General features: G+C 34.6%; 2 protein-coding genes and 1 non-coding gene across 3 annotated transcripts; 1 reads left to right on the top strand and 2 right to left on the bottom strand.

The window, feature by feature from the left end:
* Positions 1 to 593: 593 nt before the first annotated feature.
* Positions 594 to 676, bottom strand: trnal-cag (transfer RNA leucine (anticodon CAG)). The gene has a single exon. It is a non-coding gene; the product is annotated as a tRNA-Leu (tRNA).
* Positions 677 to 1,202: 526 nt separating this feature from the next.
* Positions 1,203 to 3,953, top strand: dusp23b (dual specificity phosphatase 23b). Its single transcript, XM_052580674.1, has 3 exons — positions 1,203 to 1,463; positions 1,861 to 2,136; positions 3,540 to 3,953. Exons 2-3 carry the CDS (start codon positions 1,867 to 1,869, stop codon positions 3,726 to 3,728), a joined length of 459 nt encoding a protein of 152 aa, XP_052436634.1. The 5' UTR covers positions 1,203 to 1,463; positions 1,861 to 1,866; the 3' UTR covers positions 3,729 to 3,953.
* Positions 3,940 to 15,307, bottom strand: LOC127976322 (afadin). The gene is made up of 23 exons (XM_052580677.1): positions 15,078 to 15,307; positions 14,292 to 14,484; positions 14,085 to 14,194; positions 13,865 to 14,001; positions 11,751 to 11,797; positions 11,459 to 11,646; positions 11,198 to 11,343; positions 11,017 to 11,111; positions 10,089 to 10,351; positions 9,810 to 9,953; positions 8,743 to 8,938; positions 8,555 to 8,646; positions 8,340 to 8,414; positions 8,011 to 8,076; positions 7,862 to 7,935; positions 7,635 to 7,753; positions 7,013 to 7,210; positions 6,857 to 6,936; positions 6,606 to 6,764; positions 5,224 to 5,925; positions 5,070 to 5,145; positions 4,922 to 4,982; positions 3,940 to 4,364 (listed from the first exon to the last, which is right to left on the bottom strand). Exons 1-23 carry the CDS (start codon positions 15,216 to 15,218, stop codon positions 4,247 to 4,249), a joined length of 3,480 nt encoding a protein of 1,159 aa, XP_052436637.1. The 5' UTR covers positions 15,219 to 15,307; the 3' UTR covers positions 3,940 to 4,246.
* Between the last annotated feature and the right edge of the window lie 420 nt (positions 15,308 to 15,727).

The following is a 15,727-nucleotide window of genomic DNA, read 5'->3' as shown; positions in this document are numbered from 1 at the left end:
CACATCTCTTCCATCATCACTTGACCCTCGAGCAATCTCTTTTCTAATTTCTAATTCTCATTTTTTATATATATATATAATAATAAAACTAGCTTCTTTTAGACTTTTAAATATGACTTTTAGACTATATTAATTTACTAACTGCTTGTTTTCTTTAAAAAAAACGATTAACGACTAGCTTGCTCTATTCTTTTTTATATTCTAACTGTTGTCTTTTTATTCATTATATAATTAAAGAACACAAACCTTGCTACGTGTACTTTTGCATCATTGGTCTTTTGTTGATTTTGATCGCTTCCATTGTCCTCATTTGTATCCAAAGCGTCTGTTAAATAACTAAATTTAAACGTAACGAGTGATTTTATCTAGTCAAACAACTTTTTTAAGATTATGGAAACCTGTATGGAACAATATTTTTATTTTCGAAAAGAAATATCTGACACGTTTGTGAACTCGCTGCTCTTGTTTAATGTGCACATTCAAGTACGCATACTGCGTGTTGCAAAAGTAGTATGCTGTCACTGACCCTATGCGAGAAATATGAGATGAAGGCAAGATCTAATTCTGTTTAACCTGCATAAAAAAGATATGCTTGTCAGAAGTGGGATTCGAACCCACGCCTCCAGAGGAGACTGCGACCTGAACGCAGCGCCTTAGACCGCTCGGCCATCCTGACATGCTACATACTAGCATTTATGCTAGTTTCATTGATAATATTAGCAGTGCGAAATAATAACATTTTGCACATTTAATCTTGTGTATTGTGCTTTAATGCATTGTATCAATGCTACAAACCTTTTCTGACACGATCGTCTTTGATCGTCCCAGTGAAAAGACCGTTACACCACAGAAGTACACTGCACTGTAGTATTAGCTACATTAGCTATTTCCAGACGCTAAAAACTGTCACGTGATGAACGTTACTTAACTCAGCGCTGGTCGAAATCGACCAATCACAGTAGTTTATGGTTAAAGTAAAACGTACTTTATTTGATCAATTTCACGGTGATTATTGTATAACTTTTTAAAATACATTTCATCAGCAACTACACGCAAATACTATGTTCAAAATGTTTAAAAAAAAAAACTATTTCAACGAAGACAAAACACTCGCTCTGACTTCACCCTGTTTCAATAGAAAACACAGGGTTATGGCCTTAGTGCGCGCTCTGGAGGAAGAGATAAATGTGACACAGACTGCAAGGATTAGTTATTGTCATGTGCCACCCAATGGTCAAACGCGGCAGCTGCTTCAGTTCCAACTGAACAGCATGTACCGTACCGCCGTATTCAGTTCCAGAGAGCTCACTTATTTCTGCATTGTATTAGCTACAATAACAATATATTAATGAATGCATGTGTATTTAGAGAAAATGAGCAGCGTGTGATTATCAGGGTGTTCAGAAGAGAACCGTGTAGTGGTGATATATGGACCACGTCGAGAAAATACTGAACTAAACAAGGTACAGAGCACATTATTTGCATTTGCAATCAATATGCTTGATTAATTTACCCCACAGGCCTGTAGAGGATACAGTGTAGACCATAAACATAATATAATGTTGTTTTTTGAAACCCAGTGATATTTTAGTGTAATTTATATGTGGTATTTTTAATATGCGGTAATTAATATTTTGTGATTATTAAAAAGCATATGAAATATTTCATACATACAGCTTAATATTTTATTTTAGTTGAAATTTATTTAAAGTAACGGTTTTTTATTTATTTAAAATTGGTTTTAGGTTTGGATTTTAATTATATTATATTCATGAACTTCAGTAGGCCCAAATATTAGACTGTTTTTCCTTCATGTTGCAGAAATGCTGTTGTTTACTTGTAAATGATGTTTTAAATCAGAAATCTATGGCTTCGGCACAGCCTCCAAACTTCTCCTGGGTGGATCCTGGTAAGGTTGCAGGCCTGGCAATGCCTCGGATGACGGCCCACTATCAGTATCTGCTGAACAACGGCATTAAACATCTGGTGACCCTGAGCGAGCGCAAACCTCCTTACCACGACACCTGTCCAGACCTGACCCTTCACCACATCAGGATTCACGACTTCTGTGCGCCAACCTTTGATCAGATCAACAGATTCCTGTCCATAGTGGAGGAGGCCAATGCTAGAGGACAGGTAAAACCGGCCATTTAATTATGTTAATTCTATGTTTTTCAAATATCTATTAAAGCTACATAATCGCAGCTTAGAAATATTTAGCAAACTAGTGATTTTTTTGTGAATTGTTTTAAAAAAAAAAGTTTTTATGCACCCATTGAGGAACATTCCATTTGATTATTTTGCTAATATTACGGGAATTTTACTTTTGAAAGTTTTCTAAACTTTTTTTAAAATAAGCAGTAAAATGTAAAAAATGTTAGACAAATGTCTTCGTAAAAGGAAAATTCATGAACCATGAATAAATCATGTTTTTGTGTTCAAAAAGGAACCAAATTTAGCAAGTACATCACAAAAAAAAACATCCTTAAAACTGTGTTTTTACCTTATTTTAATTCACTATGGTAAGTTACAGTACTTTTTAGAGTTTCGGGATGGATTTCCCTGGATAAAGCATGCTTTTATCATTCATCTGCACATAATAACATCAGAGCTGATGAATTCATTAAATAATGATTAATAATTAAACAAGGCCAGGCTAATACTCAAGGGTGTAGGTTTGATTTTGACATTGGAGGGGACATAACAGCAGACAGCAACCTTCTCTCGCATTTATGATTGACTTTTGACCAGTTTTTAATGTCATCTAAAGTCTTTATTTATAGTTATGATAGCTAATATACAGTACTCTAATACATACCGAGAGCTTTTAATGTTACCATATTCATCAGATAAAAAATAGAAAATTTTGATTATGTAAAACAAAAATTACAGCAGTATTGTTTCGTTGTATTGAGTGAATACTCAAAACAGAATACAGCAAAATATAATAATTCATTTGTGTGTTCACAAAAATAGTATATGTAGTGAGCATCTTCAACCAACTGAACCAAAAAAAAAGTGAATGCCGCTGGTACAAAATCAAATCCCTAAACCAGGTAGTATTTGGTCTGTTTGCCTTTAAATAGTTATATATAGATATAGATTATAGTTTACATCATTATCAGATGTAAGAACAGCTATCATTCCGATGTAACATTTGTAACCTTATTTTATAACGACTGACTTTAAAAACAACAGCAAATAACACGAGACGACATCACAATATAGTAAGGGGTGTAACATTTCCGTCACACGCTTGAGGCATTCGGCCAATCACAACGCACAGGATAGCTGGCCAATCAGAGCACACCTCGCTTTTTCAGAACAATGAGCTTAGTAAAAAAATAAACATGTTTCAGAAAGACGGGGCATAGAGGAGAAACAATAATGTATATTATGTGGAAAATAATGTGTTTTTTAACCTTGAATCACATAAACACATTCATTGCATTACACCAAATACACAAAAAAAAATTCTTTTTAGAAACGTCATATAACCCCTTTAAGCATGTGTATGCTGAAGTGTTTGTCTTCGGCAGGCTGTTGCGGTGCACTGTTTGCATGGTTTTGGGCGGACGGGGACGATGCTGGCCTGTTACCTGGTGAAGAGCAGGAAAATCACTGGAATCGATGCCATTAATGAGATAAGAAGCATACGCCGAGGGTCCATTGAAACCAGAGAGCAGGAACAAATGGTGGTGCAGTTTTATCAACAAAATAAGGTGTAAAATAAAGCAATAAAAGCTCTAATCAGCCGTGGTTTACAGAGAATTTATAACTTAAAACCCCCTTAGCTGTTTTAAACCACGGCTTCGCTGGGTTTATAGCTTTTCAGAAACAGTTATTCCATATACGTTGTAAGGTTTCACAGAATAAAAACCAAGCAAATCAAGTGTAATGATGCAGATGTTTATGAATGTTATACAAAGCAATAAAGAATTATTTATTTTCAATGTTTGTTTTTATTTTTGAAGACCTATAAGTTGCTATCACCTAAATATCTGTTAAAGTCACTACAACAATCCTATTTCCAACATAAATTCATTCCTAAAGTATATTTTTTATGACACTATGTGAAAAATACTGGTGAATTCAGAAAAAGCGGGTCATCTGTAGTCACAGAAATGAAAAAGTGGCCCAGTTACCTCATGAGGGTCTAGAAACAAATCATGAAATATTAAACCTTGTTTATCCTTTAAGACACTATTGTCTGAAAGATTTGGAGTCTCTGAGGCTCGCCTTTTCATCAGGACACTTTGACTTTACTTGAAGTGACCATTGCCAAAGAAAACAGCTGCTGACGCTCCTTAAAGGTCAGATTCTCTGGGGATCGTCCAGTTCTGAAGCTTTTGTGATCTATTTCACTAGAAGAATATGGATACAAAAACGCCTGATTACAATTGAATACTACAAGTTTCTCTAAGCATCCAGTATGTGAAATGGAAAAAAAAGTTCTCACAAAGGCTATTTTAGAAGAATGGTCCTTTTTAAATTATGATGAATTTTTGTACATTCCGTTCTCGAGATCAAAATTCCAAAACCATCATTTATTATTTTTATAACTTATGAGTAATAAGTAAAAGCAAAACAAAAACATACATTAAGACAAAAGTGAGCAATTTAATAAGAATAGGTTCTATAATAATATAATATTAATATTGCAGCATTTCTGCAGTGTCGACCAAAGGAGACTTAACTTTTTCATATATACAGTATGTATATAAACCTAAATTATCAAAATAATACAATATATAATTCATTACAGCATTTATTGCCCATTATTTATTAGCTAATTTTTGTGCTACATAATTGCTTATGTAGTAAAATTAAGCTGAAAAGCCATTAAAATACCATTTAAAATAAATAAAGTATAGGCTGAAGGAAAAATCTGATGATAAACCCATTCATAGTTGAGACTTACCCAGAACAGAGCTTCTCGCATGATGTTTTGTCATATCCTGTAGATTCACATTTGACTCCATCTGCAGTTCCATAAATCAACATTAGACAAACTGATCAAGCCTGAGATGATATTAATCAGCGATTGATTATGAAATATCATCCAGTACCTTTCAAACCGGCTTCTTTAGTAAAGTGGCTTTCGTTTTGCTGGTCAGCGGGGGTTTCAGTGTTTTCACAGTTCTGCTAGAATGACAAAATTATTTATAAAAGCATGCATACAAGTGATCATTGTGATGTTTCAGTGCACACTCAACAACTCACCACTACATCACTTCCTGTCTGAAACCACTTCCGTCCTGTCCCGGAATCGCTGTCATAATCATCATCTTCTTGCTGGAACTCCTCCAGTCTCTTCTGGAACTGCAGCTCTAGAGAGAGTCTGCGCAGACGGTCACTCTCCTCTATGCTGCGCTGCACTTTAGTCTGCAGCTGTTGTACTTCCTGCTGCAGCAGGTCTGCAGTCTGTTGCTTATCTTGAGCATCCTGTTTCCATGAATCTCCAACAGAGAGCTTTTTGATTTTATCGGGCCCTTTGTGATTAGGGTTCGCGCTTAGACGAGAGGCTGAGCTATTCTGCAATGCCTGCGCAGTTGATTGGAAGACAACTGTTTTTTTCTTGCGAACCTGCTGTGGTCTTTGAGATGGTGATGCATTGCTCTGATAGCGATGGTGTGCTGGAGACATCATTTGGGTCTCCTCAGGCTGGCGGAACGTGCTGAATGAAAGACTGTTGGGGGGTGTGTATGGGACGTCCATCCGTTTCGGCTGTGATAGAGGCACGGACTGGGCTGTTGTCGGGATCTTCCAGAGTCCCAGGCTGGATAAACTGGAATCCATTGGGCTTATGGTTGCAATGCTGTTCCATTTGCTCAGATCTGGCTGCTTCTTCAAATACCTCGGTCTGTCCACTAGAGGACCTCCTTTCTCTTCACTCCAGAGATTGTCTTGAGAAAGTGCTTGTTTCTACAGTAAAAAGAAAATGGATAAAGCCTTTCAATATTTAATTTATATATAAAATGTGATCTTAGTCTTATCCTAGACTAAAATAATACTTGTCAGGAACTTAATGCTCCATGGGGCCTGTAATGAATACATTTATAGTCAATAAGCTGTTAAATAATTTCATTTCATTTAGTTAATTCACTTGAAACCATTATTTTCTGTATTTTATTTCTGTATTTTAAACATTTAAATTATACATTTAGACATTAAAATTTGAATGATTACATTCTTTTCATATAAATAATCATATAAAAATGAAATAAGTCATAATATTTATTTTTATTTTTAATTTTTTTTGTTATCAAATTGCACCCTGATAATAATAACTATTATTATAGTCAATCTGTTGGCAAAAAACATACATATGGTATGATGTTTTTGTATATATCTCTTTACTACCATTTGCAGATTTTAAGGGCCAGTAACAGTTCACAAGCTTTTTTCTGTCAAGACTTAAATGTTTGTGTTTATACAGAAACCTTGAGTAATATTCAGTGGAGTAAAATGTGTGACAGCTAACCCCGGCTTCCTCTATTTGGCCGGTGATTGTGATTTCAAACAAACTCATGCAAAGCTTATGGAAGCATAAATATCAAACACAGCAATAAAACAGACAGAACAAAGACGCAACACACAAATACCATGAAGTTGCTCTTTTGGAGATCACTGGAGAATGGAGCAATACGTGGAGGATGTTCGGTAGTTCTTGGTGTTTTATTGCCGTGCGGTTTGGATGTTGGCAGGGTCAGATATTCTCTGTGAAAAGTCTCTGCATTTGCAAGAGTGTTTCTTTGTTTCCCCTGGGGTGACAAGTAAAATAATGAGGTCAATAGTTAAAAAAAAAAACATGTGAATGTTCATCCTAATAAACAAAAACTAAAAGTTTACTTACAGAATCGGTGAGATTTTCAATGGAGAAGGATAATGTCATCTTTTCAGGAGGAACCGAATCATCAGGCATTTCCTGGTTATCTGATGAAGATTGAATGGAAAAGATCTTAACAAACCAAAAACGAACAGAAAACGAAGTGTGAATATAAACACTCACATGCCAGGTTGGGATTGGAACGATAATCCAGTTTCTGCCTGAGCCATTTCTGGTTTTGTTTCGTGTTCACTCTGCTGATTGTGTGCTGGTTTCTAAAGGTTTCTAATGGTCTTGATGGACCAGAAACAGATGCTTCGGCACTGTCATGAAGATCAGAGACACTGGACTTCTGCTTGGAAGGTCCACCGTTATCATGATCTAACAAATGTGCAACAAGCACGCATATGATCAAAGCCATAGCTTATATATTGGCTATACAAATATTGAGTGAATAGAAGTATTTCAAAAGGTTCACACTGCAAAATAGGATTTTCATTCTCAGTACTTTGTCTTGTTTTGCAGCACAAATACCTAAACATTCTAAAATCAGAAGCAAAATGACTTAAGATATTAAGCTTTGTTTTACAAAAATGAAAAGCGAGTTTGAGCTTAAAACAAGAAAAAATATCCACCAGTGGGGTAAGAAAAATAAAAAAATAAAATGGAAAAAAAAAAGTTTATTTTTCTTACTGCATTAGTGTATTTTATAGCTTCATTTAACTTCAGAAAATAATACTCAATATCTTGCAAGACTTAATATGTGCAATGCTTATTATAATGTTGTGTGCTCAGCATTCACTACCTTTACATGTTGTTTGTGGCGACTGGGTAAATACTCCCTCAAAACCATAATATACGGCTGCTGACTTGACAATTTCCAGTGACACCACCGTTCCAGTGTGCATCATTATCTCGGCAGCCCTGAATAGGATCAGTTAAATCAGTTTTACTTCCAAACGTGCAACAGACCTAGCCATGCCTTCCTGCTCAAAAACACTAAATGACTAAATTATATTAAGATGATTTCACCTTTCCTGTGACAGTCCCACAAGGCTTTTGCCATCCACACTCAGTAACTGATCTCCTGGATTCAGTCTGCCATCCTTCATCCAAACACAACACTGTTAATATAATATGATGCAAACAGGCACATTATGACTTTTCTTAATGATACTGACCTCATTTGCTGCTCCTCCCTGGACGACAGATTTGATAAAAATGCCAAGTTTATCCTGTCCAGCCCTCTGAGAGATATAATAAATCAATTTGATCACAGACAATTGCAAAATAAGTTCTGAAATTGTATTATAAAATGACACTAACACTTTAGAACAAGGTCTAATTTGTTACTAAGTGCATAGTTGGCAGTGCATTAAACAATATTAAAACAACTTCTGATTAAAAAATAAAGCAATTAAATGCTGAAATTCACATAAAGTAAGACTACTGAATGCCGTAGAAGTATTCTTTAGTGTAAGTTCATGTTAACTAATGTAAATTAACGCACCTTGGCTGCTACAATGCTCACTCCCATTCCACCGTGCAAAGGTTTCTTTAGAGTTATTTTCATTGGTTCAGGTTTCTGTATGGACAAAATAAAATTACAGTTGTGTTCAGTGTTAAAACATGTCTGCTTAAATATAATGAGTGTATAGAGAGGATGAACTCAGTAGAGCTGTTTTATGGGAATGAATAACTTTAATCTGTTAGTTACCAACTTACCCAAAATGAACCCTTTGGGGAGTGATCGGATTGGATAAAGAAAATGGTCCATGTCCCAACACAGTTGGAATGGGGAATTAATTTACAGAGACCTAGAGAATTACAGATACATGTATCTTTAACTATTGATTTTAAGTCTATATATTGACTTTGCACTATCAAAAGAAGAACAGATAATGCTATTGTACCTTTGCGACAGATGGGTTCTAAAAACTCCTGAAATCCCTTAGGAATGCCACGCATGGAATCACTTGAATATCCGTCCTCAGGCAACAGGAAAGGCAGGTGAAGGTCAAGTTCTTCTTCCAGTCGGATCTCTCCACCCTCTCCTCTCAGAACGTCTGTTGTGTTTTCTGCTAAAGCAGCTACACGCTCAATCAGTGCCTATGAATGACAAACACTAAGTAGACAGCATCTTTCGGCATCTTTTTTTAAAAAAATGATTTTTTTCCTCAGTTTTATTGACCTTTTACAGCACAAATATATAAACATTCTTATATCAAGATACAGTTAGTTATGAAACTATAGGATAGTGTTAAGTCTTGTTCTCTGAAAAATGAATCAAAATCAAGTGAGTTAAATGAGAATAAAATATCTGCCAATGGGGAAAGAAAAGAAAATGTATTAAAAGCGAAAACAAGTCTGTATATATATATATATATATATATATATATATATATATATATATATATATATATATATATAATTTTCTTTTTTTAAGGCAAAATGCTCTTGATTTTTATAAATTTTTTAGAAAATCAAAAAATACACTTGTATGCATGCTTTATCTTAAGTCAATTTGTTTCTGAAGTTAATGTATGTAGATTCAAGAATGTTTAGATATTTGTACTGGATAATAAGATAAAAACAGTCTAAACATTCTCAAAAAAAAATTATGTGTTAAAATGTTTAAGCCTAAAACAAGAAAAAAGTTTAAACTCACTTAAGTTATCTTCATTAATTAATTAGCTTTCAGGTTAATGCTTATTGATTTTATGGGCAAAAGGCATTAAAAATATTAAGTTGGTGGGAAACAATTTTACTTTTTGGAGCATAGTTTTCCATCTATCATATTGTTTTCTTATTTTAAATTCAATTTGATGCATAAAAAAAGACTTCACATGTCATTTTGCTTGTTATTTTTAAGCATCTTTATGTAAGAATGTTTAGATATTTGTACTGGATGATAAGAAAATAATAATAATTTGTAGCCGTTTTGATTTTGGTGAGCGTTCATTTTTCTTCATGCACTTACGGCTGAAAAGTGGGGTTGATTTGGGCTGTAGGGATGTTTGCTCATCAGTGCTCTCAGCTGTAGTGAGTTCAGCTTGTAGCATGTGGACTGAATCACCTGAGCGTCGCGTGTAGAGGAAGAGGTCATGGTTAAAAGCATCGTCGCCTGAAGGGAGCAACATTTTTAGGGAAATAACCACGGGTGGGTCAGATCTTTTGATGTTGATAAAGATCTAAATAATAATGTTCAGTTACATCATTTTGCATGCCGTATTCCTTATCATCTTTCTAAAAACACTACCTGGATTATACGACTGAGATGGCAGTCAACGGCCAGCTCCAGCCCTTGTCTTTCTGCCCAGGCCTCCACGTGCATCAGACGCTGCTGTAGAGTTTTGCCCCAGTAGTTCGAGCACAGCCTGGATCCCGGCGCGGTGAGCCGGTTCAAGATCCATGCCCCCATGAAGTGAAAGAGCTGAGAAAAAAGCTGGATGCTCAGAGCAGGGTTGACCCGACACCTTCGGAGCAAACTCATGGTCTTCATGAAAGTGTTCAAGACGCCTTCTAAGAAACAAATTCAAAACAGATTCTTTATTTGCAACACTACGCACATCACCATCTTTAATCCAGATGTTTTATCATCTGAAGCAACGTAATGCAAAAATGAACATTTACTCATTCATTTAGTTTCTTTGTGGAAACAGATTTGGAGAAATGTAGCATTACATCACAATAATCCACAATTAATACACACCACACACTTGTGACAGCTGCATATTTGTTAGAAAAATCCATAACTGCATTTTAACTTGAAATCATTGCTTTTATAAAAATATAAGAACAAAACCTAATAATGTGGAAAATGTGGATAAAGTATGTCTCCAACACAACTGATTTGGACTATTTTCACTTGTAAACAATGGGAAACAATGTTATTTGTCTGACCCACTAGCATATTATATGTATAATATCATTAACTATTATTTTATTAATTTCATTTTGATGCATCTTTCAGAAAACAAGTCCTGATATCTTGTCATTTTGCATTATGTTTAGATATTTGTACTGGAAAACACGACAAAAATACTGAGTATAAATATATTTTTGCAGTTAATGCTGATGTAATGAAACAATTTCTTTTCAAAATGCATTCAAAATACCCCATAGCAGTCAATTTGAACCGCTGTACAAAAACACTGAAAACATTTTATTATTACTAAACACTTTACCTATTTCTTTTTCCTGTGCCATTTCTTTTTTTACATCAGCAAAGAATGCAGGTAATTGATTTTCAAGATCAACCTGAAGCCGATGTGACAGGTACCTGAGGAAACATCAACGCCTAATTAAACCCTCAAAATACATCGCCCTTCCTGCAAACATCACAATGCAAACATGCTTTTATCATACCTGAAAGCCTGCTGCACAAGTTGAGTGAGAGTATTTTGAGCCTGGAGCGTGATGGGACACAGATCCCTGTCCCGTCTCATGAAGTTCAGGAGCTCGGATGTGTTGGCCATCCAGAAGGCAAGAGAAACCGCGATGTTCCTCTGTTTCTAAATGGGAAGGAAATTATCAGGGACTTAACTTGTGATTTCCAGGCCAAAAACAATATCAAATCTCGAGGTCAGGGAGTATATCACATTTTTCTAATTACAGTCTTCAATCTACCTGAATGACGCCTTGAATCAAGTGCACAATCTTGTCAAATATCCCGCAGACCTTCTGTTCAGACTGCAGAGGTTTATGACTGGTTACAAATCGCCCGACCAGATAAAACACATAAGCAGGCGAGAGCTTAAAGTGAATCGTAGAGCTGTTAATGTCATTTATCACAGCGAGCAAGAAAGACTCCTCATCTGAAACAGAAATCAAAGACAAAATGTAAATTACCTTAGAGCAGAGAGAACTGTGTAATTGTGCTGACTGAAAGATTTTATTAAGCCAGGATCAACAACTGTACCTTTTTCCTTTAAAGAAATGCTGAGTGGGAGATAGTCTTGTGTCAGCCTTTAGTCGGGAGAAAAAATATACTTTTATAATAAACTTTTATACTGCAATCAAGACCATTATCATTTTAAAAATATACTATTTGCTAAAAAAAAATCAGTCAACTATGAATGTGTTAATTAATTATGATTTTAAATTACCTTCAACTACTACATGAACAAGTGACAAATTACCTGTATTGTGATTTACAATACAATGAAAAATGTCACGTTAAAGGGTTAGTTCACCCCAGAATGTACATCTTCCAGATCTCACAGTCAGCAGAAGTGAGAAAAATAGTGTTTATTACATTTGAAATCTGGATATTTATCTTATAAAAATGCTTGGATTCGCTACGGGAACTTTATTTCACATCTTCTGAACCGCTGACAACAAACACCTGCTTATTGCTCATTGAAAAGCTTGGAAGAGCAAGGACAATATATAATACAACTTCGATTGGATTATTCTGAAAGAGGAAAGTCACATTCACTTAGGATGCTTCGAGGGTGAGTAGAAGATAGACCAATTTTCATTCTCAGGTGAACTAACTCTTTAGTATGCTGTTACATTATGTTTTATTACATGCAGACATTTAATTTTTTTATGATTAATTTACATACTTTTATGTAAAGAACTCTGAATTAGACACAGTGGGTCTCATTCATGAAACACGAGCAGAACGAATTTTTGTGTAAATTGCGTGTAAAGTGGTTTTGGCGTAAATTTTCGAATTCATTAAAACGTTCGTATTTTCCAAATGTTTGTTGGTACGAAAGAAATCTACACCTGCTCCCAGCCACCCGTAAATAGTGCGTTTAACGTCTGAACATTTTGCTCATTAATACGGCTGCATTTTAATTCACCTTAATCGGGTACATATTTACACAGCATTTTGAAAAAAATATTATATATATTAATTACATACATTTTTTCTTTTAACTTTTACTATGAGAGCCAGTAATAGGATCTGTAATATGCTGCCAAACTTCCTTTTTTAGGACCTGATACGCCACTAGTACGCTCGAAAATAAAATGTGGCGTTTTGAATGAACTTCTGATAATAAAACTTCAATTTCTGCAGCTTAGAAATGTTTCTTTTTCAGTCGCTTTTGAGAAGACATGTTGAAATCCTTCGTTTGGTGTCATAATATGATGCTCATATATAGTTGTCAGTCGGATTTAATAGGCGGGATTTATGGTAATTGAGAATGAGCGTGCACGCGCGTCCCATTTACGACTGATTGGAATTCATTAACACACACACACACATTTCACTATCACATCTGACATTTACAAAGTTTTTGTGAATCAGGAGAAGAGTTTTCAGGAAGTTCTCTTTACGCGCAAATCACTCAGATATTTACTCGTATATTTACGAATGTTTCATGAATGAGACCCATTGTGTATGAAATGTGCTATATAAATAAACATGCCTTACCGTGCCTTAATATAGATTTTTTTTAAAGATACAGTATTTCTGGTATTATGTTTTTTTGAGAATCTTTTTTTCCTTGACATTTGTGTTTTGTGTGTGTGTATATATATATATATATATATATATATATATATAATTAATTATTTTTTTTGAATTATTATTTAAATATACCAGCAAGAGTTCCCAACCAATTCACATATTCACATTGAAGTAAAAACAAAGGCTAAGACATTTTCACTGGTGCCTACATAGCATATGCTATAATATTTGCATACTCAAACATTAGATGCCTGACTTTCTCTTTAAAAATTGACTAGTGGTTTAAGGTTTAAGTCACAATAAACCTATATATATAGCATTACATTTAATTTGAACAGTTCTCCACTGTTATGTCCCAGGCCAGGACATATATGTGGGAGTGTCCTCTAGTGGGATTCCTCGTTTCATATCCCGGACGAGCCCCCGGTTTATTACATTCCTGCACCACTTTCTTTGTTACTCCTTCCCAACCCTAGACTGAGAAGGTATGCGAAACCACCTCAAAAACCTCTCTTTAATAAATTAATCTTTCATCACAGGCTTCTGGGCACAAAAATCTCTTTTAGGTTAAGATTGTCTTTCTATGTCCATTAAAAAAAGTGATTACCTACCTGTTTGCTTTACTGTCAGAGACACTGTGACTGCTAGAAACGTTTTTTGTCTTTTTACTTTTCTTCTCTTTTTTTGATAATGTCCTCTTGAAATGTTCAATTACTCCAACTTTTTCCTTATTTTCCACACAGCCATCCTGAAAAAAATTTTTTTTAGTTAACTCCAAAATTATTTTATTTAACTTGCTTGATTTAGTAGATTGATAGGGATGTCACACACCTGTAAAGTTACACAACCGTCATTCCTCAAGACAAATCTGCCATCTGTGTCTTTATTCCAGTTGAGTTGAACCACCAAGGGATTTTCTGAAAGGTCCAGTTTTCTTTCTTCTAAATGGCAAAAACACAGAACATTAAGTCATTTATGACAAGGACTGAGAACAGAAGTGTGTCTTCAATCACAAGTTTATTTCAGTCCTGCTCTCACCTTGATTTTTTAAGACCTCATACAATGAGTATGAGAAAGGCAGAGAGGTCCCATCATGTTGAAACTTCTCCAGCAGCGTTTCAATGACCTCTTGTGTGGTAGAAGCACTTGAGATACAAATGCATTTTGTGGCACAGTTCCCTGAAATATGGTCTTCGAGGTGGAAACGAATAACTCCATGAAATACAGAATCCTAAAGATAAAAAATATTATTACATTGTGAAGACAGAAAGAGAGATTTTTTTTAAAATCTCAATTAATCCTGCCAGCAATGAGAGTAAATAGAAAATGTAAAATGCAAACTAAATTAAATAAAAAAAAACAATTTCTTTAATATCAATGAAATTAAACAAAAACATTAAATGCAAATTAACTTAATCAAAAATTAAAACCAAATTATTTCTTTAATATCCCAATCTTGAATCCTAGATAGCAATGAGATTAAATAGAAAATGTAAACAAAGCAAATTAAATAAAAAATAATTATAAATTAAAATCTCAGTTTTTTATACTAGCAGCAATAGAATAGAAACATGAAACCCAACCTAAATTAAAAAATAAAGCATGCAATTTTTCTTCTGTAAAATCTCAGTTCTTTATCTTTGAAAGCAATGAGATTCCACGAAAAAAAAATTGAAAAAAAATTACAAATGGAATTTATTTAATATTTTATTTATTCTAGACAGTATCGAACAAACAGCCTGAACTGTTGTTAATGTAAAATTGTAGCCCTAACATTTCTAAACCTAGTAGTAAAAGTCTAATCTTAAAAGAGAAGAGTTTTACCTCATCAGGTCCAGTGATCTCAAACAGACTCAGTCGGTTTGAATTCCACTGTTGGATGTTTTCCTGAAGTCTCCTGCGCTCCTCTGGATTCATCTTAGCATCATGATCCAAATCAATAGTATTTCTTTGTTTTTGCTTCATATCTTGATGAGCTTATCAGATATTGATTTTTATTTTTAAACAATAATCAACCAACTTGGTATCAAAATGAAGCAGTCAGAGCTGCGGAGGCTCACTAAACTTCACATTATTCTCACGGCAAATGGCTGCATGGCACTGATTTGTTCCAGCCTGATTAACATTCAGTTTAATGGTTGATTGTTTGAGTTTGTTTGACCCATTAACACACAGCAGTTCAGAGACTAAGCTCATTTCCCATGATGGCTAAAATAGGGATGGCCTTACTTAGCCCACTCAAGCCTAATTTAAATGCTCACTTTTTAGCATCCATTTCATTGTAAATTGATTGTTTTTGTCCAATATATTTAGTAAGCAGACTAAACATGCTCTGATGAACTAGAATGACTCGATTGGGTGTTGCTGAATGTGCCCAAAATAAGGAATACAATGAGTCTGTTCAGACTCAGACACTAACATATAACATAATAAAAGAACATTTACAGGTCACTACACGTTAATTAACATAAACT

The sequence above is a fragment of the Carassius gibelio genome, chromosome B17, assembly GCF_023724105.1.
Source record: "Carassius gibelio isolate Cgi1373 ecotype wild population from Czech Republic chromosome B17, carGib1.2-hapl.c, whole genome shotgun sequence".
In the NCBI taxonomy this organism is placed as follows: Eukaryota; Metazoa; Chordata; class Actinopteri; order Cypriniformes; family Cyprinidae; genus Carassius; species Carassius gibelio.
The sequence above is the reverse complement of the archived record's forward strand: the minus strand, read 5'-3'. Positions and strand labels throughout refer to the sequence as shown.